Source organism: Ranitomeya variabilis, chromosome 5 (genome assembly GCF_051348905.1).
Source record: "Ranitomeya variabilis isolate aRanVar5 chromosome 5, aRanVar5.hap1, whole genome shotgun sequence".
Lineage (NCBI taxonomy): Eukaryota > Metazoa > Chordata > Amphibia > Anura > Dendrobatidae > Ranitomeya > Ranitomeya variabilis.
Window position 1 is genome coordinate 381,680,722 of NC_135236.1, and position 25,081 is coordinate 381,705,802.

General features: G+C 43.5%; 1 protein-coding gene across 8 annotated transcripts in view; it reads left to right on the forward strand.

Moving 5' to 3' along the window:
* Positions 1-25,081, forward strand: part of ANKRD26 (ankyrin repeat domain containing 26) — a 154,984-nt gene that overhangs the window by 105,011 nt on the left and 24,892 nt on the right. For 7 of the 8 annotated variants that reach the window (XM_077264993.1, XM_077264995.1, XM_077264997.1 and 4 more), the window contains 8 exons: positions 718-858; positions 3,886-4,851; positions 5,340-5,492; positions 5,583-5,758; positions 6,023-6,116; positions 13,319-13,396; positions 14,357-14,491; positions 21,533-21,645. In XM_077264993.1, coding sequence (XP_077121108.1) covers positions 718-858; positions 3,886-4,851; positions 5,340-5,492; positions 5,583-5,758; positions 6,023-6,116; positions 13,319-13,396; positions 14,357-14,491; positions 21,533-21,645 — 1,856 coding nt within the window. The remainder of the gene's footprint in view (positions 1-717; positions 859-3,885; positions 4,852-5,339; positions 5,493-5,582; positions 5,759-6,022; positions 6,117-13,318; positions 13,397-14,356; positions 14,492-21,532; positions 21,646-25,081) is intronic. The other variant, XM_077264998.1, reaches the window with a different exon arrangement.

Here is a 25,081-nt window from a genome sequence, read left to right on the forward strand (position 1 = left end):
GGCTGTCAGTCGGTGCTAGTCTTTGTGTACTGAGCAATAAATGAAGCCCCGACTCTTTGACTGAAAGCCGGAGGCTGCCAGGAGGAATTAAGTTAATTTGTTCCCAGTACCAGGGCTTTTAGTGCGGTGCCAGCATGTCTTTAGAACACTGTTAACCTGCACATTAACCCAATATCTGCAGGTTAAAGGGAACCTGTCACGAGGTGTGGCCGATCAGAGATACTGCCACCACCTTTCAGGGCTGATATACAGCATTGTATAATGCTGTATATCTGCCTCCAACCCGACCTGCAAGAGAAGAAAATAACTTTTATTATACTCACCTGCAGGGCGGTCCGATGGGCGTCGCTGGTCTTGGTCCACATTGATGCAGTAATTGATGCAAAAGGAGCCCCGACCAAGTATTGAGTGCATTTACTGAACATACATTTCAGTATGCCAACATTTTGGATTTTAAAATCATTTTTCAAGCTGGTGTTATAAAGTATTCTAATTTACTGAGATAATGACTTTTGGGTTTTCTTTGGCTGTAAGCCATAATCATCAACATTAATGGAAATAAACACTTGAAATAGATCACTCTGTCTGTAATGACTCTATATAATATGAGTTTCACTTTTTGTATTGAAGAGCTGAAATAAATTAACTTTTTGATGATATTCTAATTTTGTGAGAAGCACCTGTATAGTGTGATTACCATTCTTTATATTTTTTAAGGTTGAAGAAGAACGGAATGAAGCTCAGCGGTTACATGCACAGGAACTGAATGCCAGAGTACTTAACGAAGGTGCTTTAAATAATTTAAAGAAAAAGCATGAAGAGGAAGAAGCCAAAAAACTTAAGATTAAGCAAGATGAGGTACTTTAAAAACCTAATCGTCCCGCATTTTATAAAACAAAACAAACATTTTTTATTTCTGTAAATTCACTGTACGCCGATTGCAGTACATTTAAAATGAAAAAGCGTAATCTGTAATCATATTTCTCTGTATTTCAAGGAATTATCTGGGATGTTTAAAAATAGGGGAAAAAATGTTATAATATTCTTAACGCTCAAAGTCTTACTGCAGTAATGATGTAACAATGTGTGACCTCATTCACCAATAGCTCCTGTAGAACATTGTATAATGATGTCATTATGGATGGAATGTCACTGTGCCCTAGATCTGATGCATATCTGTGCCAAATTATGTCCAGAGAATTCCAGTTAAAGGTTTGTGGCCGCATCTTAGAACAACAAAAGAATACAGCAGCACGCTGTAAGTGCGATGATGTATGCAAAGATTGAATATATCAAATTTGAATTTCATTATTGCTAAATAGAATATACTTATAAATATGAAGGTAGTTTGCATACAAATTGACAAATTCATTAGAGCCCACCAGCCACGACCAAGCGTACCTTTCTTTCATGGAACTCTAAACTTTGAAATACATGTAAATACACACTGGGCTAAAAGCCTACAAATTACAGGGCAGGTAGGATCCAGCACTTATTAAAAACAGCCATAGGTTTATGGAAGGATTGGTCAGCCAAATATAGAGGAAGTTCCCACCTCCAATAGTATGCTGCAAAAAAACTGACCAACACTTCACACTCACTTTAGTCTGTTTAGAACAGCTGAAAGCTTTTATGACTGCATAATATGCAAACAAAAGAATACAGCAGCACACTGTATGCACTAATATGCATGCAAACATTGGATATATGAAATTTGGGCTGCATTACTGCTACATGGAATATATTTATAAAATGAAGGTTCTTGGCGCACAAATTGAAAAACATTAAGGCTATGTGCCCACGTTGCTTTTTTTAAGTTTTTTCCCGCTGCGGAAACGCTTACAAAATGCATCACATTATTTTTAATGGAATTCCGCATTCTTGTGCCCATGCTGCGTTTTTTTTTCCGCAGCGGAAACGCATCGCGGAAAAAACACAGCATGTTCATTAATTTTGCGGAATTTCTGCGATTTTGCTGCTATATAATTGTATTGGGACGCATGGAAAAAAACGCAAAAAAAAAAAAAAAGCTAGAAAAACGCGAACAGATTTCCTGCCAAGGGAGTCCGATTTTGATGAGGAAAATTCTGCTTCCATTCTGAAATGTGGGCATACAGCCTAATGAGAGCCCATTAGCCATGAGAAGGTGACCTTTTATTGAAGGGACTTTAAACCCAATATTTATCAAAAATGCCTCTCCTGGGCTAAAAGGGCATGTAAGATCCATCGATAATTAATAACATCCTAAGGCCTCATACAGATGTCCCATTTTTTTGCGTACGTGAAAATCAGTTACCAATTATGCTGATCAGCGTGTGGTCAGAGTTTCATCTAATTTTTCATACATGGAGAAATAAAATAAAAAAAATGTCTCCACCTTCCTATTGTGACAGACAGTACATGAAAATGTTACCTGCGTGCGGTGCTTTTTTTTTTTTTTCATGGACTCATTGACTTGCATTGCCAATTTTGATCCAACCTTCATAATCAGGGACATGTGAATGGTCTCATAGACTATCACAGGTATGACTGTTATCCATGAAAATCTCAGATGGCACTCATACTCAAAATTCGGATGCCTGATGGGAGGAGTGCTCTGCCAAATATGGAGGCAGTCATCGTTTCCAACAGTATACTACAAAAACTGACCAGCACCTCTGAACTGAATTAAGCAGGTTTGAACTTGTGAAACCTTGTGAAATGATAATCTAGACACAAAGAATAAGGAAAATGAAAATCCGTGTAGTCATACAGTTTACTGATCAGTTTCTCTTAATAATATGTTTCACTTCCAGAGGACTACCATATTTTTCGGATTATAAAACGCTCTGGATTATAAGACGCACCCCAAATTTTGAGTAGAAAAATTTGAATTTTTTTTTTTTTTTTTTAATAAAATGGTGGTGCTTCTTATAATCCATGCGTCTTATTGCTTACCGGGGGTGGTGGCTGCGGTGAAGCGGGGTCCGAGGTTCACTGCTGGAGGAGGCAGGAGTGGGGTGATGCTGAAGGCTGGGATGAGGGGGTGTTCCGATGTGCGGCACGCCGTTGCGGGTGTCCGGTGCTGCTGCAGGTGTCTCCGGTGCTGCGGGGGGCTCTGCCGACATTTTGTGAAAGGCCAGAGCCTCCTGCAGTTCCATGGTTTCCTGTGAGGTGGACTTCGGGAAAATGGCCGCCGGGGGCGGCGCATTCGCAGATGGAGATCTTGGCACCAAGATCTCGGGAGATGAGCTCTCAGCACTGAAATCTCATCTCCCGAGATCTGCATCTGCATGCACCGCCACCCGGCAGCCATTTTCCCTGAGTCCACCGCACAGGAAATCATGGAACTGCGGGGGGCTCTGGCCTTTCACAAAATGTTGGCAGAGCCCCCCCGCAGCAATGCCGGACACCCCCGTTGCTTGTAGCAACGGTACCGCTAAAGTATATCCGCATTATAAGAAGCACCCCTATTTCCCCAAAAAAATTTTGGGGAAAAAAGTGCGCCTTATAATCCATAAAATATGGTAACCTAACTTTACTGTTGCCCTTTTTCCTTGCTGAATTTGCGGAAATATTTTTTTTAGGTATATTCCTTTAGTAGATGCCGTTTATAGTCTGCATGAATGCACACTCCCTGTGTCCGTCGTTAATGTGGCTTTGTACTTCCCAATATCCTGGCTTTTAAGCCTTGTTTTCAAATGTAGTTCTGCATTCTTCCCCGTATTATGCAAAAGCTTAATATAAAGGGATCCACAATTACATGTTATGTTAGATGTAAGTTACAAAAAGAATACAAAAGAGAAAAAGGCAATCATGGTTTTGCATACATCGGCAGAAGTGTCATTTTTCTACGCAGCCCGATTACAGTAGACTGATAGAATTGTATCCTTTTACTTTTGTCAGCAGATGCTCAGCCAGTCTGCTGAAACAAATGAAAAGGATTTAACCATGAGAAACATAACATTACAAGAAGAAGTGAGCACTCTTAAGGTAGAAATGGAAAATATTCGTTCCCATTATCAGGAAGAGGAGAGCAAACGTTTGGACGAGAATGAAATGTTGAAAGAAAAAATTGAAGATCTACGAAAAGACCTAAAAATGAATGAGGAAACATTAACCCAAACTGTGATTCAGTACAATGGACAGCTCAATGCCGTGAAGACCGAGACTGCCATGATGTGCTCTAAAATAGAACATGAGAAACAAAGCAAAGAAAGGCTGGAGACGGAACTGGAGGCAGTTCGTTCTCGTCTAAATTCCACTATCCAGGATCTTGAAAGAACTCAAGCTTTAAAAACAGAAACTGATCGCACGCTACAACGAGAACGTGATGAGTGGTTGCGCTCTAAAGACAAACTAACTCACGACTTGTCCAACTTGCGTGAAAGTCACGGAGACTTGTCCCAGCAGCTTAGCAGAGCAGAGTCCAAGTTAAATGGTCTGGAAAATGAGCTTCACAGAACAGGACTATCTCTCCAAGATAAAACCCTTCATTTAGATAATGCACAAAGGGATTTGACACAAGCCCATTCCAAAATAAAAGACCTTGAACACATCCTCCAGGCGGAAAAAGACCACAACAACAAAAACTGTGTCAAGCAAGAGTCCATGCAGGAGAGATTGGCCCAGATTATTAGTGAGAACATGCAGCTTCGTCAGCAGCTAGAGGATGTGCAGAATAAGGGCATCATCAAGGAAAAGACGGTGGGTGATGTTCAAATCCGTTTTACTGAATTACTCGCTGAGATGCGGGCTGACAAGGAAAGGCAAGTTCAGATCGTTGAGGAGAGAAACAAGGATTTGATCATGAAATCGAATGAGTTGCGGGAACAACTTTATAAGCTTGAAACTGAAAAAGTGGATCGTGAGGTAAGTCCTTCCACTTGTGATGGAAAATGATATTGGGTATGAGATCAGAAAAGGTCTGCTCTTTCCTAAACTGGCGGCACTCTTGTCTATCCGGTGAGTTTGGTACTGCAGTGTGCCATACCAGGTACAGTCTATGAACGAGAGTGGTGCTGGTTTTGTAAAAAGGGAACTTTTATGGCATAGCCTGATGATAAATGTATAGTTAGACGTGGGACCTACCAATGGGATCAGCATGTATGTTGAGAACGGGGCCTAATCAAGCAATGCCTTAAGTTGAGAAGAAGGCCAGAATTTCCATCCAAATGAATTTGATTACCCATCCCTTCTCCTTAGGGCATGCAAGGGCCTCGTTCTTGGGATAGTTTCAGGTCCCATTTTGTATTTGTAGTGTCTTCTGTGAATATGCCATCCAAGTACGGGCTGGAAATACCCCTGTTAACCAGGTGGCCTGCGTGTAATGTATTGGCTCACAACTGCTTCCCTCCTAGAGCGCCATAAGGCAACTTCAGCAGGAACTTGCTGATGCTCTAAAGAAGCTGTCCATGTCAGAAGCCTCTCTTGAAGTCCTAACACGTTATCGAAATGACCTTGAGGAGGAGAAGCAACAATTTCAAAAAGAACTAGAAAAGTTCAAATCCAAGGTATGGAAAGCGGGTTTTCATTTTGAAGAATTATTTCACTTTTATTTCTGTACTTTTATTTGCTTTACTTTTTATGTTTTGCTTTTATAGCTGCAAGATCTTGAGGACCAGTTTGTTCAGTCAGAAAGACGTAACCATCAGCTGAAGAATGCATTAGATGATAAAGAGCGAGAAATGATTGCTGCCTTTCAGAAAGTTCAAGAATTTTCTACTGCAGCTGCTGGGGCTGAAAAAGTGGTTAAACAGCTAGAAGATCATGTTCAAAAGTAAGATTACGTCAGATGTAGTAAGTTACATTTGGCAAATTTTTTTTTGTAAACTTCCGTTTTACATGGTGGCTTGTGTCCTCAGAAAGGGTGTTGACACTCTATTTTATATCTTAGAGTGAGGTAAGGCACCCCCACCTATGAGTATACATATGCTGGAATAGGCCTTTGGACAGGGGTTGTCTTCATCAGAAAACTCTCCAGACATAGTCCATTGGTTTTTACTGATATTGTGTTAGTAAACTTCTTTTTTTTTTCATTTAGACTTGAAATTGAAAATGCCAGAATAGAGGCAACCTCTAAACAGCAAGCAGGGCAAATTGAAAGCCTTCATAAAGAGCTACATGAATCCGTTTCAGTAAGTTCTCCATATCTGTTCTCTTAACAACAACAAAATCATCACTTGAAGAGTGTAGCTTATAGGTTCATTAAATGGAGACTGTCACCAGGTTTATGTGGCCCCATCTGAAAACAGAATGTAAGGGCAGAGACCCGGATTCCAGCAATGTATCACTTACTGGGCAGCATGCTGTCATTTTGATACAATCATCCTCTTGTCTGCCACAGATCTACCAGTTCTCTGAATGTTGAGCTGTGTATAACACCACCCACACCACTGATCTGCAGCTTTATGTACCCAAAGCTGCCAATCACTTGGGGGGGCGGGTGAGGTTATACAGAGATCATGAATACGGAGGTCTACATGGCAGCAGGTTTACCAGTCCTCCATCTCCTGCTGATAATCAGTGATTTTATTAAAACTACACTAAGCAGCCCAGTAAGTGACACATTACTGGAATCGGGGTCTCTGCTTCTATATTATGCTGCTCTCAGATTAGAAGACAAAAACCTGGTGACAGATTCCCTTTAATTAACCCCTTCATGACCCAGCCTATTTTGGCCTTAATGACCTTGCCATTTTTTGCAATTCTGACCAGTGTCCCTTTATGAGGTAATAACTCAGGAACGCTTCAACGGATCCTAGCGATTCTGAGATTGTTTTTTCGTGACATATTGGGCTTCATGTTAGTGGTAAATTTAGGTCGATAATTTCTGAGTTTATTTGTGAAAAAAACGGAAATTTGGCGAAAATTTTGAAAATTTTGCAATTTTCACATTTTGAATTTGTATTCTGTTAAACCAGAGAGTTATGTGACACAAAATAGTTAATAAATAACATTTCCCACATGTCTACTTTACATCAGCACAATTTTGGAAATAATTTTTTTTTTTGCTAGGAAGTTATAAGGGTTAAAATTTGACCAGTGATTTCTCATTTTTACAACAAAATTTACAAAACCATTTTTTTTAGGGACCACCTCACATTTGAAGTCAGTTTGAGGGTTCTATATGGCTGAAAATACCCAAAAGTGACACCATTCTAAAAACTGCACCCCTCAAGGTGCTCAAAACCACATTCAAGAAGTTTATTAACCCTTCAGGTGTTTCACAGCAGCAGAAGCAACATGGAAGGAAAAAATGAACATTTAACTTTTTAGTCACAAAAATGATCTTTTAGCAACAATTTTTTTATTTTCCCAGCGGTAAAAGGAGAAACTGGACCACGGACGTTGTTGTCCAATTTGTCCTGAGTACGCTGATACCTCATATGTGGGGGTAAACCACTGTTTGGGCGCACGGCAGGGCTCGGAAGGGAAGGAGCGCCATTTGACTTTTTGAATGAAAAATTGGCTCCAATCTTTAGCGGACACCATGTCACGTTTGGAGAGCCCCCGTGTGCCTAAACATTGGAGCTCCCCCACAAGTGACCCCATTTTGGAAACTAGACCCCCCAAGGAACTTATCTAGAAGCATAGTGAGCACTTTAAACCCCCAGGTGCTTCACAAATTGATCCGTAAAAATGAAAAAGTACTTTTTTTTCACAAAAAAATTATTTTTGCCTCAATTTTTTCATTTTCACATGGGCAACAGGATAAAATGGATCCTAAATTTTGTTGGGCAATTTCTCCTGAGTACACCAATACCTCACATGTGGGGGTAAACCACTGTTTGGGCACATGGTAAGGCTCGGAAGGGAAGGAGCGCCATTTGACTTTTTGAATGAAAAATTATCTCCATCGTTAGCGGACACCATGTCGCGTTTGGAAAGCCCCTGTGTGCCTAAACATTGGAGCTCCTCCACAAGTGACCCCATTTTGGAAACTAGACCCCCCAAGGAACTCATCTAGAGGCATAGTGAGCACTTTAAACCCCCAGGTGCTTCACAAATTGATCCGCAAAAATGAAAAAGTACTTTTTTTTTTCACACAAAATTTCTTTTAGCCTCAATTCTTTCATTTTCACATGGGCAACAGGATAAAATGGATCCTAAAATTTGTTGGGCAATTTCTCCTGAGTATGCCGATACCTCATATGTGGGAGTAAACCACTGTTTGAGTGCACGGCAAGGCTCGGAAGGGGAGGCGTGCCATTTGACTTTTTGAATGGAAAATTAGCTCCAATCGTTAGCGGACACCATGTCGCGTTTGGAGAGCCCCTGTGTGCCTAAACATTGGAGCTCCCCTACAAGTGACCCCATTTTGGAAACTAGACCCCCCAAGGAACTTATCTAGATGCATAGTGAGCACTTATAACCCCCAGGTGCTTCACAGAAGTTTATAACGCAGAGCCGTGAAAATAAAAAAATAATTTTTCTTTCCTCAAAAATATTTTTTTAGCCCAGAATTTTTTTATTTTTGCAAGAGTAACAGGAGAAATTGGACCCCAAAAGTTGTTGTCCAGTTTCTCCTGAGTACGCTGATACCCCATATGTGGGGGTAAACCACTGTTTTGGCACACGTCGGGGTTCGGAAGGGAAGTAGTGACGTTTTGAAATGCAGACTTTGATGGAATGCTCTGCGGGCATCAGGTTGCGTTTGCAGAGCCCCTGATGTGCCTAAACAGTAGGAACTCCCTACAAGTGACTCCATTTTGGAAACTAGACCCCCAAGGGAACTTATCTAGATGTGTGGTGAGCACTTTGAACCCCCAAGTGCTTCACAGAAGTTTATAACGCAGAGCCGTGAAAATAAAAAATGTTTCCTTTCCTCAAAAATATTTTTTTAGCCCAGAATTTTTTTATTTTTGCAAGAGTAACAGGAGAAATTGGACCCCAAAAGTTGTTGTCCAGTTTCTCCTGAGTACGCTGATACCCCATATGTGGGGGTAAACCACTGTTTTGGCACACGTCGGGGTTCGGAAGGGAAGTAGTGACGTTTTGAAATGCAGACTTTGATGGAATGCTCTGCGGGCATCAGGTTGCGTTTGCAGAGCCCCTGATGTGCCTAAACAGTAGGAACTCCCTACAAGTGACTCCATTTTGGAAACTAGACCCCCCAAGGAACTTATCTAGATGTGTGGTGAGCACGTTCAACCCCCAAGTGCTTCACAGAAGTTTACAACGCAGAGCCGTGAAAATAAAAAATCATTTTTCTTTCCTCAAAAAAGATGTTTTAGCAAGCAATTTTTTATTTTCACAAGGGTAACAGGAGAATTTGGACCCCAATATTTGTTGCCCAGTTTGTTGTGAGTACGCTGATACCCCATATGTGGGGGTAAACCACTGTTTGGGCGCACGTCAGGGCTCGGAAGGGAAGTAGTGACATTTGAAATGCAGACTTTGATGGAATGGTCTGCGGGCGTCACATTGCATTTGCAGAGCCCCTGATGTGCCTAAACAGTAGAAACACCCCACAAGTGACCCCATTTTGGAAACTAGACCCCCGAAGGAACTTAACTAGATGTGTGGTGAGCACTTTCAACCCCCAAGTACTTCACAGAAGTTTATAACGCAGAGCCGTGAAAATAAAAAATAATTGTTCTTTCCTCAAAAATTATGTTTTAGCAAGTAATTTTTTATTTTTGCAAGGGTAACAGGAGAAATTGGACCCCAACAGTTGTTGCCCAGTTTGTCCTGAGTACGCTGGTACCCCAAATGTGGGGGTAAACCACTGTTTGGGCGCACGTCGGGGCTTGGAAGGGCGGGAGCACCATTTGACTTTTTGAACGCAAGATTGGCTGGAATCAATGGTGGCGCCATGTTGCGTTTGGAGACCCCTGATGTGCCTAAACAGTGGAAACCCCTCAATTCTAACTTCAACACTAACCCCAACACACCCCTAATCCTAATCCCAACTGTAGCCATAACCCTAATCACAACCCTAACCCCAACACACCCCTAACCACAACCCTAACCGCAACACACCCGTAACCCTAATTCCAACCCTAATCCTAACCCTAATCCCAACCGTAACCCTAATCCCAACCCTAACCACAACTGTAACCCCAACACACCCCTAACCCTATCCGTAACCCTAACCACAAGCCTAATCTTAACCCTATTTCAAACCCTAGCCCTAATTCCAACCCTAACTCTAATTCCAACCCTAACCCTAAGGCTATGTGCCCACGTTGCGGATTCGTGTGAGATTTTTCCGCACGATTTTTGAAAAATCTGCAGGTAAAAGGCACTGCGTTTTACCTGCGGATTTACAGCAGATTTCCAGTGTTGTTTTGTGCGGATTTCACCTGCGGATTCCTATTGAGGAACAGGTGTAAAACGCTGCGGAATCCGCACAAAGAATTGACATGCTGCGGAAAATACAACGCAGCGTTTCTGCACGGAATTTTTCGCACCATGGGCACAGCGGATTTGGTTTTCCTTAGGTGTACATGGTACTGTAAACTTGATGGAAAACTGCTTCGAATTCGCAGCGGCCAATCCGCTACGGATCCGCGGCCAATCCGCTGCGGATCCGCTGCCAATCCGCTGCGGATCCGCGGCCAATCCGCTACGGATCCGCGGCCAATCCGCTGCGGATCCGCTGCCGATCCGCTGCGGATCCGCGGCCGATCCGCTGCGGATCCGCGGCCGATCCGCTGCGGATCCGCTGCGGATCCGCTGCGGATCCGCGGCCGATCCGCTGCGGATCCGCGGCCGATCCGCTGCGGATCCGCGGCCGATCCGCTCTGTGTGCACATGCCATAACCCTACCCCTAACCCTACCCCTAGTTCTAACCCTAGTTCTAACCCTAACCCTAGTGGAAAAAAAAAAAAAAAAAATTCTTTATTTTATTATTGTCCCTATGGGGGTGATAAAGGGGGGGGGTTATTTATTATTTTTTTTATTTTGATCGCTGTGATAGAACCTACCACAGCGATCAAAATGTACCTGTAAGGAATCTGCCGACTGGCAGATTCGGCGGGCGCACTGAGCATGCGCCCGCCATTTTCCAAGATGGCGGCGCCCAGCGAGGAGACGGCCGGACACCGGGAGGAACGGTAAGTATGAAGGGGTGGTGGGGGGGTGGATCGGAGCACAGGGGGGGGTGATCGGAGCACAGGGGGGGGGGATCCTGAGCAAGGAGGGAGCGGACAGGAGGACGGGGGAGCCGGCAGGCGGACGGAGGGGACCGGAGGACTAACGGAGGGCTGGGGGGGGCGATCGGTGGGTGTGGGGGGGTGACTTCAGGTTTTCCAGCCATGGCCGATGATATTGCAGCATCGGCCATGGCTGGATTGTAATATTTCACCAGTTTTTTAGGTGAAATATTACAAATCGCTCTGATTGGCAGTTTCACTTTCAACAGCCAATCAGAGCGATCGTAGCCACGGGGGGGTGAAGCCACCCCCCCTGGGCTGAAGCACCACTCCCCCTGTCTCTGCAGATCGGGTAAAATGGGAGTTAACCCCTTCACCCGATCTGCAGGGACGCGATCCCTCCATGACGCATACGCTGCGTCATAGGTCGCTTTGGCACCGACTTTCATGACGCAGCGTATGCGTCAAAGGTCGCTAAGGGGTTAAAGTGACCTCATGCTCACAACATAATATAATTCTTCAATCAGTCAACAGGTATATCATTCTAAAATAATGTTACCTATTTTCAGGACCTAAGGTTTTTGTTTGTTTCACTTTTCCCTTTTTGATGTGTGCGTGTGCGTGTGCGTGTGTGTGCGTGTGTGTGTGTGTGTGTGTGTGTGTGTGTATATATATATATATATATATATATGTGTGTATGTCTGTATTAGATCAGCGATGGCCGCAGTCTGTCCACGAATTCGCCTTTCCCTACTCACCTCCAGTCAGTGCCCCCATTACAGTTTAGCGGTCCGTTAACGCTGCTGTTAACCCTGTGTGACCAACTTTTTACTATTGATGCTGCCTATGCCGCATCAATAGTAAAAAGATCTAATGTTAAAAATAATAAAAAAAATAATAAAAAATCATTATATTCTCACCTTCCGGAGCCTTTCCCGCTCCTCGCGATGCTCCAGTCCCAAGACTGCTTTGCGTCAATGACCGGAGATGACGTAGCGGTCTCTCAAGACCGCTACATCATCACGTGTTATTGCTGTAATGCAATCTTGGGACCGGAGCGTCGCGAGGAGCATCGCTCAAGGCCTGAGCTGGATCCGGGGGCCGCCGGAAGGTGAGTATATAACTATTTTTTTTATTTTAATTCTTTTCTTAACAGGGATATGGTGCCCACATTGCTATATACTACGTGGGCTGTGTTAGATACTACGTGGGCTGTGTTAGATACTACGTGGGCTGTGTTGTATACTGCATGGGCTGTGCTATATACTACGTGGGCTGTGCTATATACTACGTGGGCTGTGCTATATACTACGTGGGCTGTGCAATATACTACGTGGCTGTGCAATATACTACGTGGGCTGTGTTATATACTACGTGGGCTGTGTTATATACTACGTGGGCTGTGTTATATACTGCGTGGGCTGTGCTATATACTGCGTGGGCTGTGCTATATACTGCGTGGGCTGTGCTATATACTGCATGGGCTGTGCTATATACTGCGTGGCCTGTGCTATATACTGCGTGGCCTGTGCTATATATTGCGTGGCCTGTGCTATATATTGCGTGGCCTGTGCTATATACTACGTGGCTGTGCAATATACTACCTGGCTGTGCTATATTCTACGTGGGCTGTTATATACTACGTGGGCTGTGCTATATACTGCGTGGGCTGTGCTATATACTACGTGGGCTGTGCTATATACTACTATACATATTCTAGAATACCCGATGCTAGAATCGGGCCACCATCTAGTATATATATATATATATATATATATATATATATATATATACTAGTGTGTGTCTGTATTGTATAGATTGTGTGTGTGTGGATATAGAATCAATGTTTATAGGCTGTGTGCACACGTTGCAGATTTTTCGCGTTTTTTCGCTATAAAAACGCAACAAAAACGCATACATTATGCATCCCATCATTTAGAATGCATTCCGCAATTTTTGTGCACATGATGCGTTTTTTTCCGTGAAAAAAACGCATTGCGGTAAAAAAACGCAGCATGTTCATTAATTTTGCGGATTTTTTGCAGATTTCCCACTATATTATTGCATTGGGAACCTCCGAAAAAATCTGCAAAAAAACGCAAGAAAAACGCATGCGGATTTCTTGCAGAAAATGTCCTGTTTTGCTCAGGAAATTTCTGCAAGAAATCCTGAACGTGTGCACATAGTCTAGAAGTTGCCAGTTGTAGATGCCTTTAAGTCTATTTACTTATTCCCATAGATGCGCAATCGATTGGAGGATTTGCTCACAAATTTGCAGTCAACCAAAATTGGTTTAGAAGAGAAATTAAACCAGCAGGTAATTTGGAATTTATTCTATTTACTTTTTATTCATAGTTTGTGAAAAATGTTTACACTGTTAAATTATTCATGTTTCACTGAAGTCAGGACTCTCCCCGGGTCTCTCGTGCGGTGATAGGACACATGAAGAGGTAGCCCGGGATTAGCTGCAGCCCGGACTTCATCTTCATGATTGATTTGTCTGAAGGCGGAGACAGTGACGCCAGTGCTGATAGGACACATGACACCCGAGCCCAATCACCGCACGAGAGACCTGGGGAGAGCGAATGCCGACACAGCAGGAATGGTGCTGGCACGGAAGGTGAGTATAAGCTTTATTATTTTATGGAGGCCAAACATTTAGATCTAGAATGGGTTGTCCTAATAGTGGACAACCTCTTTAACTGGAGAAACTCTTAAAGGGTTTGTCCACTACTAGGACAACCCCTCTACTCTAAATGTTTAGCCCCCTTAAAATAATAAAGCTTATGCTCCCCAACTGTGCCGGGCCATTCCCGCAGTGTCGGCACTTGTGTTCCTGAGGATCTCGTGCGGCTGTTGTGACACGTGAGCCCGGCGCCCAATCAGCACTGGCGTCACTGTCCCCACCTTTGTATGAATTTGAACATGAAGAGGAAGTCCGGGCTGCAGGTGACCTGACTGCTTCTTGTTCAATTCATATGAAGGCGGGGCCAGTGATTCCAGCGCTGATTGGGCGCCAGGCTCACATGTCATAACAAGCGCACCAGAGCATGTCACACTGCTGTAATGTCGCCGGCACGAGAGGGGGGTATTAGCTTTTTTTTATTTTATCGGAAACTGCAATAATTATTTCTGTGAACCATGTCTTAAAATAAAATTATCAATGGCTTTTTTCAAAACACCCAACCAGGAGAATTTTTTCAAGCCTTGCAGACAAGTATGATGTTTCCTATTGCCAGAATATGCTTTCACTATACATGTGTGTTTTATGCTCCAGGTCCATAAACAGTCCGCTTTGTCTCAGAGTGCACAAGACTCCCACAATCTTTGGGAGACGGAGCTGAAATCAAGATCACAAATAGGTGTCCGTTTGGCAGAGCTTGAAGGGTTAAATGCGAATTTAACTGACCAGGTAAAAATCTTTATTTCCCATAATGTCTTCTTCAAATTTGCCAGTATGGGACAAAAACGATCAAGCAATTTTCACCTTTTTAAAGTTACTATCCTATAAGTGCATGCCGACCCCTTCACAAGCCTTGCAGCATGACCAGAGATATTAGCTGAGCCTGACACTCCTTTGCAGACAGTGATACTTTCCCTTCATTGGAACAGCAAGTGGAAAAGACACAGCGTGGAACATTCATGTATTGGATGCGAGTAAAATATTCTATAGTATAGTACTGGTCACGAAATGGTAGCATACCTGGGCGTTTTGGTTTGAAGCTTTAGTCATGGTCTATACTTTCAGTATCTTTGTTTAAATCCCATTTGGGAGTAAAAAGCCGGATTACTCACCGGTAATGCTCTTTTAGTGAGTCCACGACAGCACCCTACTGGAGAGAGGGATCCGCCCTGCAGGAACAGGAAGCCTATTGAGAAACAAAAGGGGGCGGTCCGCCTTTCCTCCTCAGTTTTGATTTCAGAGTACCCGGAGGACCGCCAGTATTAGGCAAATATCATTTATTTCATTGTTTAAACTTATTTGCTTATGATTAAAAGGATTTTACTCAAATAATATGTATTATATTAATCTAGGGAGGGATGTAAGAGGGTGCTGTCGTGGACTCACTAAAAGAGCATTACCGGTGAGTAATCCGGCTTTTTACTCTTCGCCACGACAGCACCCTACTGGAGATCTTTCAGAGACCATCACCTAGGGAGGGGACCACCGTGCTGAGGACAGTCCTGCCAAAGTCTAGGTCAGAAGTTGATGATAGGTCTAGCCTATAGTGGTTATAGAATGTAGAAGGATTTGACCAAGTTGCCGCCTTACATATAGTTTCAATCGGGACGTCTCCCCTCTCTGCCCAGGAGGATGCCATCGCTCTGGTAGAGTGTGCCGTTATGCCTTCCGGAGGGTTTTCTTTCCTCGCGGAGTAAGCCAGTCTGATAGACTCTCTGATCCACCGGGATAAGGTGCTTTTTGTTACTCCATGACCCTTCTTGACACCCTGGAAGGAAATAAACAGAGCCCTACTCTGTCGCCAGCTGCTGGTCTTTTCAATGTATTTTAACACTACTCTTTTAACGTCTAGAGTGTGATATTTTTGTTCTTCAGGAGTGGATGGATTACTGAAGAAAGTAGGCAAGATTATTTCTTGTGACCTGTGGAATTTTTTCGCTACTTTGGGCAGGTAGGAAGGGTCTGGTTTAAGAATTAACTTATCCTGAAAGGTTAACAAAAAAGGTGGATCTATAGAGAGTGCTTGGATGTCACTGATTCTCCTAGCTGAAGTCAGTGCTACCAAGAGGGCCGTTTTTAGTGATAGACATTTAATTGGTATTGAGTCTATTGGCTCGAATGGAGAGTCTGTTAGGGCTTGTAAGACTAAATTTAAATTCCAGGGTGGAATCCTAGGTATGTTAACTGGATTCATTCTTTCGCAGGCCATAATAAATCTGGATACCCATCTATCCCCCGCGATGTTATGGCCATAGAGGGCTCCTAGTGCTGAAACATGAACCTTTAAGGTGTTTACAGTTAGACCTAGTTCTCTCCCTTTTTGAAGAAACTCCAGGATAGAATGTATCGGAATCTCTGATGTGTTGGTAGATGTATGGAATTGAAAAAATTTTTTCCATACTCTTGTATAGATTTTTGTGGTGGAGGGTTTTCTACTATGGAGAAGCGTATCAATTAAACCCCCCGAGAATCCTCTCGATCTTAGCATCTGCCTCTCAAGTTCCAGGCCGTCAGGTGGAGATTGTCCACCTGAGGGTGGAAAAACGGACCCTGGAAGAGAAGGTTGGGCATTGAGGGGAGGACCCAAGGATCTGAGACCGACATGGTCTGTAGCCATGAGAACCATGGTCTCTTGTGCCAGAATGGAGCTATCAGTACAATTCTCGCCCCTTCTTCTCTGATTTTGCGTATAACTTGAGGTAGCAATATGATCGGAGGAAACGCGTACGCCAGACTGAACTGCCAAGGGGCTTGGAGAGCGTCCAGAATGTCCGGATGATCCGCTGGAGTTAGAGAAGCAAATCTCCGGACTTTTCTGTTTTTCCTTGTGGCGAAGAGATCTATCTGAGGACGGCCCCAAAGAGATATTATGTCCAGAAATATTTGCTGGTTCAGACACCACTCTCCTTGTCTCAGGGTGTGTCGGCTTAAAAAGTCCGCCTGCTGATTGTTTGCTCCTCTTATGTGCAGCGCAGTAAGGGATGTTAGGTGACTTTCTGCTAGATTTAAGATTTCTGTAGCTGAAGACATCAGAGTCTCTGATCGCGTACCTCCTTGCCGATTTAGATACGCCACTGTAGTGGTGTTGTCGGATAGGACTCTGACGTCTTTCCCCCGAAGCTGTGGGAGGAAATGATATAAGGCGTATTTTACAGCATTCAGTTCTTTAAAGTTAGAGGAGCTGCCGCTTTCCTCCATGCTCCATGACCCCTGGCAATAATCATTTCCCATATGAGCGCCCCATCCATGAGGACTGGCGTCAGTGGTTATGGTATGAGATGGCGTTATTACCCATGGAACCCCACTCATCAAATGGTTTGAGTCTAGCCACCATTCTAAGGAAGTTAAAACCTCCTGAGATAAGGTTATTTTTGCATTTAGGCGCCCAAATAACCGTCTATCCTCTTGTAAAACTTGATGTTGTAGTGTTCGAGTATGGTGTTGAGCCCATCTCACTGCTGGTATACAAGAGATAAGAGACCCTAACAACGCATAGCTTGTCTTAGGGATATACGCAGATTATTTATTGCAGCTAGGACTTTGTGTCTGATCAGTAGAACCTTTACCTGCGGCAGAAGACACTTTTGAGATATGGAGTCTAACTGGAACCCCAAGAACGTCTGACGGGAAAGCGGAGTGAGTCTGGATTTGTCGGTATTGATTATCCAGCCCAGGTCCTGTAGAGAGGAAATTGCGTGAGCTAAACGATCAGTACATTGAGTAACTGAATTTCCTATTACCAGAAAGTCATCCAGATAGGGTACAATCAAAGTCTCCTTCTGGCGTAGGTATGCCATCACCTCTAGCATTATCTTGGTGAAGATCCTCGGCGCTGTTGAGAGGCCGAAGGGTAAGGCCGCATACTGGAAGTGACGAACCTCGTTGTTGATTTTTACCGCCACTCTGAGGAATTTTTGGTATCTGTCATGAATGGGGAGATGATAGTAAGCATCCTTTAGATCAATGCCCCCCATCATGCAGTTTGGGAATAGGAGCTTTATGGTGGACCTAATGGATTCCATTTTAAATGTATAGTTTTCAATGAATGAATTGAGTTTTTTAAGGTTTATGATTGTCCTGAAAGAACCGTCGGGCTTAGAAATTAGGAATAGGGGAGAGTAGAATCCCTTACCCTCCTGTCCCACCGGCACTTGGACTAGGACCCGTTTTGATATTAGGGTTTGAATTTCAAGCTCTAGAGCCTGTTGCTGTATAGGCGAGCTGAGAGATGTTATAATATAAGACTCGTGGGGAACACGAGAGAATTTTAGTTTAATTCCATCTCGGATGATATTTAAAACCCACGAGCTAGATGTTATTTTCTCCCATTGAGTGGTAAAAAATTTAAGTCTGCCCCCAACTGGTATATCCTCAGTATTTGTTGTCTTTTGGGGGGTTGGGTCTTCTAAACATGGTACCTCTCTGCTTGTCGTCCTTAGGGGTCCATGTTGTAGACCTATCCGTTTGTCTCCTCTTGCCAAACGGCCCCCTCTTAAAGGCTCTCCTGTAAAAGGGAATAGAGGATTCAGGAAAAGCTTTCTTCCTGTCCTTTGCTTTCTTGAGTATCTCGTCTAAGGTTTTACCAAAGAGGTACTCACCCTCACATGGGATTGCGCATATTTTGGATTTAGATTGCGCGTCCCCTTTCCAACTCTTCATCCATAGAGCTCTTCTTGCGTTATTCACAAGGCCCGCAGATCTTGCTGCTAAACGGAGTGAGTCGGCGGAGGCGTCTGCCATAAAGGCCGCTGCTCCTCGTATTAAAGGGATGGCTGCTCGTAGTTTTTCTCTCGAGCTTTTGTTTTCAATTTGCTGGTCTAATTGATCAATCCAGATGATCATTGACCGGGCCGCACAAGTGCTGGCTACTGCAGGTTTGAATATTCCTGTAGCCGCTTCCCAAGAACGTTTAAGGGATGATTCAGCCTTACGATCCAAAGGATCGACTAGTAGTCCTGCATCCTCCACAGGTAGAGTGGATTGCTTAGAGGTAGAAGCTACAGCAGCGTCGACCTTAGGGACTTTGGTCCATGTAAGAAGCTCCTCGTCACTGAACGGATATTTACGTTTTGACGCTGAGGGTAGAAAGCTTCTCTGATCCTGCTTCTCCCACTCTCTTTTAATTAATGTTTTCACTGCTGGTATAACTGGAAAACATCTCCTCTTTCTGTCTGCCAAACCCGCGAACATTATGTCCTGCGCTTTTTGCGCACCCTTAGACTCTTCACACCCCATGGTATTTCGAATAGATTTTACCAAGTTGTCTACACTGTCTAAGGGAAAACATGAGCGTCCCTCAATCTCCGATGAGGATGATGATGCTGGACATGATGACAGGGAGGCGTCTGACAGTACAGGTTGGTCACTGTCGGAGTCTGACACAAGTGTCGGTGTTTTGGACTTAGCACTACGCGGTTTGTCCTGGGTCATATTTTTTAGCTCCTCTCTAATAATGGCCCGTAGGTCCGTAATGGACACTGCTGCTCCCTGTGTTGTTTCCTTAAAGCAGTCTTTGCAAAGCTTTTTGGGGTATGAGTCAGGAAGGGGCTGGTTACACAAGGCACATTCCCTGTGCTTCGTTTTTTGTCGTTTTTTGCCCTAAGCGTATAAGTAGAGAGAGAAAGGGAAAAGAGAGAGAAATAGGGAGACAGCGTCAGCTTAATAGGCAGAGTTCACAACTCACCCAGTGAAGCAAATAATACCGGATCAGAAGGCCGAGATCCTGTTCTGGAACCGTCACTTTTACGAGTGGTGTCCGAGGATCCTCTGGCGTGATCTTTGGCGGGGGGTACTGGATCTCCAGCTGTGGGGTCCATGGCACCAGGGGATGACATCTCTGCATCGCCGTTTTAATGTTTGTGAGCGATTTAAATAGTGCGCCTTGGATCCGGCCTGGGCGCCCCGGAAGTCCATGATTCACTTCCGGGGTAGCCTGTATTGCGGCGGTCGGCGCATGTGCGGCCCGGGATTCAGCGCCGGGCCGCAATGGAGGATCACCTTACCCGGCTCCTGGTCATACTGCCACACCGCATGCTGGGAAGGACGCCGGTCGGCCCTCCCCGGACCCGGCCGTCTGCCCGCTCCATCAGACGAGGAGGGAGCCGTCTAACGGAACTCCCCCCGACGCTGCTTCTGAGCCGCAGCCCCTGCCGTTTTCTCGGACACCGCGCAGGCGGCATGGTAGCCCAGGTATGTTTCCCATGACGAAGTCCTGTCGTTCCCGCAGGAACAGGAAACCTAAACTGAGGAGGAAAGGCGGACCGCCCCCTTTTGTTTCTCAATAGGTTTCCTGTTCCTGCAGGGCGGATCCCTCTCTCCAGTAGGGTGCTGTCGTGGCGAAGAGTAAAACAGAGATAGCCACACTCAGAATATAGACCATGACTAAGCCCCCACGCTGAAACGCATAAGTACGCTACCATATTGTGTCCATTGCTATACTATAGAGTATTTTACTCGCATCCAATAAATGTGAAGTTGTATTTACCCAGGATTAAATGTTCAACGCTGGATCTTTTCCACCTGATCCTCCATTGTCTGAGGTCTTGCTCTGACTCAGTCTGTGCGAGGCTTCCTGAATTCCCTTATTCAGAGTACCCAGATTGGTAGTTTGATGCATCTTACTTTTTGTCTGCTTTCCCTCATCAGTTCTCCACATCTTTATCCCTGACCTATCTCTTGTGTTCCTGGATTTTCATTATGCTGTTTGATCCCTAATGATATCAAACCTCGGAGGCCTTCACAGAACAGCTGTAGTTATACTGAGGTGCACTCAATTTACGAATTATGTGATTTCTGGAGGATGCCTCAGTATTTTGTTTAGGGGTATCATACTACAGAGGGCTGAATACAAATGCACGTACAATTTTCAGATTTATATTTTTAAAATAATGTATACACAGATCAGATGTATACAGACATATGTATACATAGAACATATGCATATAGACTTGTATGTATAAACAGAGCATGAACATACAGATACATGTATGAACAGAGCATGGACATTCAGACATGTATACACAGCATATGCATACATACATAGCCATTTATGCACAGAGCACATACATACATACATACATACATACATACATATAGACATGTGTGCACAGAGCACATACATACATACATACATACATATAGACATTTATGCACAGAGCACATAAATACAGACATGTAAATACATAACCCATACATAAATATAAATGTATATTTATACACAGAGCTCATGCATACAGACATAAATGTATGTCTCCTATTCTTCAGATGTCACCAAAGGTCCTGTAAACGCTGGGGGACCCCTAAAGGTGTGGAGGCCCTGGGCATTTGGCCATTTTTCACTCCCTCCCACTTCCAGTAGGGGGTGTATCTCTACACATTCTGACACGGTCTAGTCAGCTCTTGCTAGTGTCATAGTGTAGGGATACGCCCTAATGTGATGATATCTGGAATTGGTGCCTGGGGTGGACATACCTTTGGCAGTCTCACAGGTGCTCAAGAGGTAAGAGGGCCACATCTACCTCAAAGCTGGTGGAATTGTGCATTACAGTATGATGAGCCATTGGATTGCAAGTGGCCCATATTCTATTACTGTTCAGGGGCCTGTATCCCCATTCATTAGTGCATTATGGGAAATTCATATATTTACTAAAACCAAATATGTCATAAGAGTATGTAATAATTCATTGGCCTTTGTCCATTATATCCAGATGCAATAATGTGATGTTTCATGTTCATTTAGTCATTAATAGTTCTTTATGGTTTTTCACTAAGGTTGCAGTTGAGAAAAAGAAATTAAAGAAATTGGCAGATCAAAAGAAATCAATAGAAGAAAGATTTGACCAAGAAATGAAGAGGAGTAATAAATTACAGCATGAAGTGGCTGAGTATGGGACAGCAATTTTTTCTTAATAATCTATTAATTGTTTTCTCTTAGCCAATTCTACATGGTTCTGTACCAGCAGGGAAATCAGACAGGGGTTAGGTAAAGATGGATGGCGGTGCAGAGATGTAAGAAGTAGTGATGAGCGAGTGTACTCGTTGCTCAGGTTTTCCCGAGCACACTTGGGTGGTCTCCAAGTATTTATGACTGCTCGGAGATTTAGTTTTCATCGCCTCAGCTGAATGATTTACAGCTGCTCGCCAGGCTGAGTACATGTGGGGGTTGCCTGGTGGCTACGGAATCCCCACATGTAATCAAGCAGGCTAGTAGCTGTAAATCATTCAGCTGCCGTGATGAAAACTAAATCTCCGAGCAGTCATAAATACTCGGAGGTCACCTGAGCGTGCTCTGGGAAACCCCAGCAAGGAGTACACTCGATCATCACTAGTAAGAAGGGTTGTGTGAAAAGCAAGAGATGAACAGTTACAATATGAAGATGAACAGATGGTCAACCATTTTATATTGGTGGAAAAATAGAGCTTGAAGAGTTGGCTGGAAATCGTAGTCAGGGACGTGATCAGTCCAGTGCAGACCCTGGCCGGATTTTCCCCACACCTCTCTAGTTGATTGACTGGACTCTTTATTATGTGTACATAGGAGATATGTCAATCACCTGGAGCTGGGCAGGGTTCCAGGCCAGCTCTTCAAACTATGTGTTCCCTGAAACGCTGGAGCACATCCGGGCTGTGATTCCTACTGCCCGTGGTTTGAGATGTATGAATACTGATGGGTTCCCTTTAAGATCTAATATTGACTACTTCCCATGGAATTGCATCAAAATAGACCTTCAGCCTAGGAGAATTACAATGCGTATTGTGTCCTATTGGCCATTATCAGGAATTCTGCTTTCAAAAGTTGATTCAGGATCTGACTGCTTTATATCACCTTAGTTGAGCAAATTAGCTTGGTATTAATGGTGTAACATTTTTGTGTATTGTAAAAAAAAAACCTATAATCTAGGTATAAATAAACTATGGCTTAGTGCATATAGCATATTAAGCCTTACATTTGATATATAATCTGGAAAAATCCCCCAGTGTATACTTGAAATGTATCCGTAGGGTTCTAGTTACCATGAAGGCTGGTAAATATTTGTCTCCACATGCACTGGATATACGAAAGACTCGTGAGCCAAGGAAAAGTCCCAATCCAAGACACAAGCTTTAGATACACTGTACAATGCTTGGAAAAATTGAGGATACCCTTGACAAACTTTGGAGGTACAATTGGACATCATAACCGCAAATAACGCCACGTAGGGCGGGTTGTGCCTTCTCCCCCCTGTATGGCGTTATACTGCTGGTGAAATATAAAGTTACAAAACTCTGGTGAGTGTCCTGCTTCTTTTTGGCAGAAAGAGAATATACTGGATATACTTTGTATTTTCGTGTGCATTTTTTGTTTGTGTTTACAATGGCACGCTGTGATGACATATGCCTCTATACGTCTACAATGTCATGTGTCGCAGCCTTCTGTGCGACGTTTATATCTGGAAATCTTCCCAATGCATAGCACCATTTAAAGGGTCAGATACCATATATACAGTTATGAAAGTGCTGAGTTTGTTAGGAAACCTGTAAATTAAGATAAGCATTAGCCCTCCAACACTAGTTATTATACTGCATTGTCTACTTTTCACCAGGTTCTGAACATAGTTAAATATAGTTATATAGGTTGAAGAAAAGACTTGGGTCCATTAAGTTCTATCCATTCTCTATCACTAGATTATGTATAACCTACAATGCATTTGGTGTGAGAAAAGCATCCAACCCTTTTTTAAATGCTAATATATTGTCTGCCATTACTACCTCTTGTGGTAGGGCACTCCGCAGTCTGACTGCTCTAACTGTAAGGGTATGTGTACACATTGCGTATTTGGATGCAGACATTTCTGCACCTTTTCTGAATCTCTTGGCAGAAAAAACTCAGCAGCAAAAAAGCATGTATTTGCTGCATTTTTAATGCGTTGTTCATGCATTTCTTCACCAGCGTTTTTCTAGCATTTTTGGATAGCAATGAATGCTATAGAGATAGATAATGGATATAGATCGACAGACATATAGACATACAATTGCTCAACCCCTGACATACTGTAAAATCGCACCCTGCGGAGCTTATTGGACAAAGTTAAGCTCACCTCCTCTCAGTCCCACTGTGTGGATCATGCAGTGCTGCAAGTAGTATGAAGGTGAAGCAGAAGTCTAGCGTGGGTGATATCCGTAAAAAATAACGTTTATTCCATTTTCATTAAAAACATACGTGTTTCAATGGTCGTGCTGCCTTAATCACAGTGATTAAGGTGGCACGACCGTTGAAACGTGTATGATATAATAAATGCACTTTAGGCCTGTGACTGTCATTGGTAAGAATTACGAATTACCTGTTTTTGTGTCTCTGGATATAAAGATGGATTTTGGACTTATGTGCTTTTAATGAAAATGGAATAAAAGTTATTTTTTATGGATATCACCCACGCTGGACTTCTGCTTCACCATCACTTTAGATCCTCCAATTGTGACGCTTCGCCTTCGCTCTTCCTGATTGCCCTGGTGCGTTGCCAATTGGGGTAATGGGGCTTGGAGTTGATCTCCGCTGTGAATTGTCCAAAACACAGTTGACATCAAGCCCTGGTGTTAGTAATTGAGCTATGATTTCAGAAATGTAATGCACATACATGTGTTGTGGTGTCTTTTCCTGCCTGAATTGGAAAACTGTTGCGTTTTTGAAAACTGCAGCATGTCAATTCTTGCAGCTTTGCTGTTTTTCAGCCATAAAATGAGTAAGTGCAAAAACGCAGCAAAAACTTTGCCAGTAGTGATAAGCAAGTGTGCTCGTTACTCGGCTTTCTCCGAGCACGCTTGGGTGGTCTCCGAGTATTTTGGCGTGCTCGGAGATTTAGTTTATGTTGACGCAGCTGCATGATTTGTGGCTAGTACACAGCTTGAATACATGTGGGGGTTGCTTAACTAACAAACAGGCAATCCCCACATGTACTCAAGCTGTCTAGCAGCCTCAAATCATGCAGCTGTGTCGACATAAACGAAATCTCCGAGCACGCCAAAATACTCGGAGACCACCCAAGTGTGCTCGGAGAAACCCGAGTAACGAGCATACTCGCTCATCACTAGTTGCCAGCAGTTTTTGGTGAAAAAAGCGCAGTTACAGCAGGATGTCAAACCCATTAATTTTTGTAATTTTCCCAAATTTAAACCATAATGTCTTGGTCTCCTCACATATTAGTAAGGTTTAATTAAATTAGTGATATATTGTTAAATTAAACAATGCCTGGCCAATTCAAACCCCCACACCCGCTCTTTTTACATTTGCAATTGTGTATTTTTTCGTAACCTTTTCTTGTTCTGAATAGTCACTATTTTTTC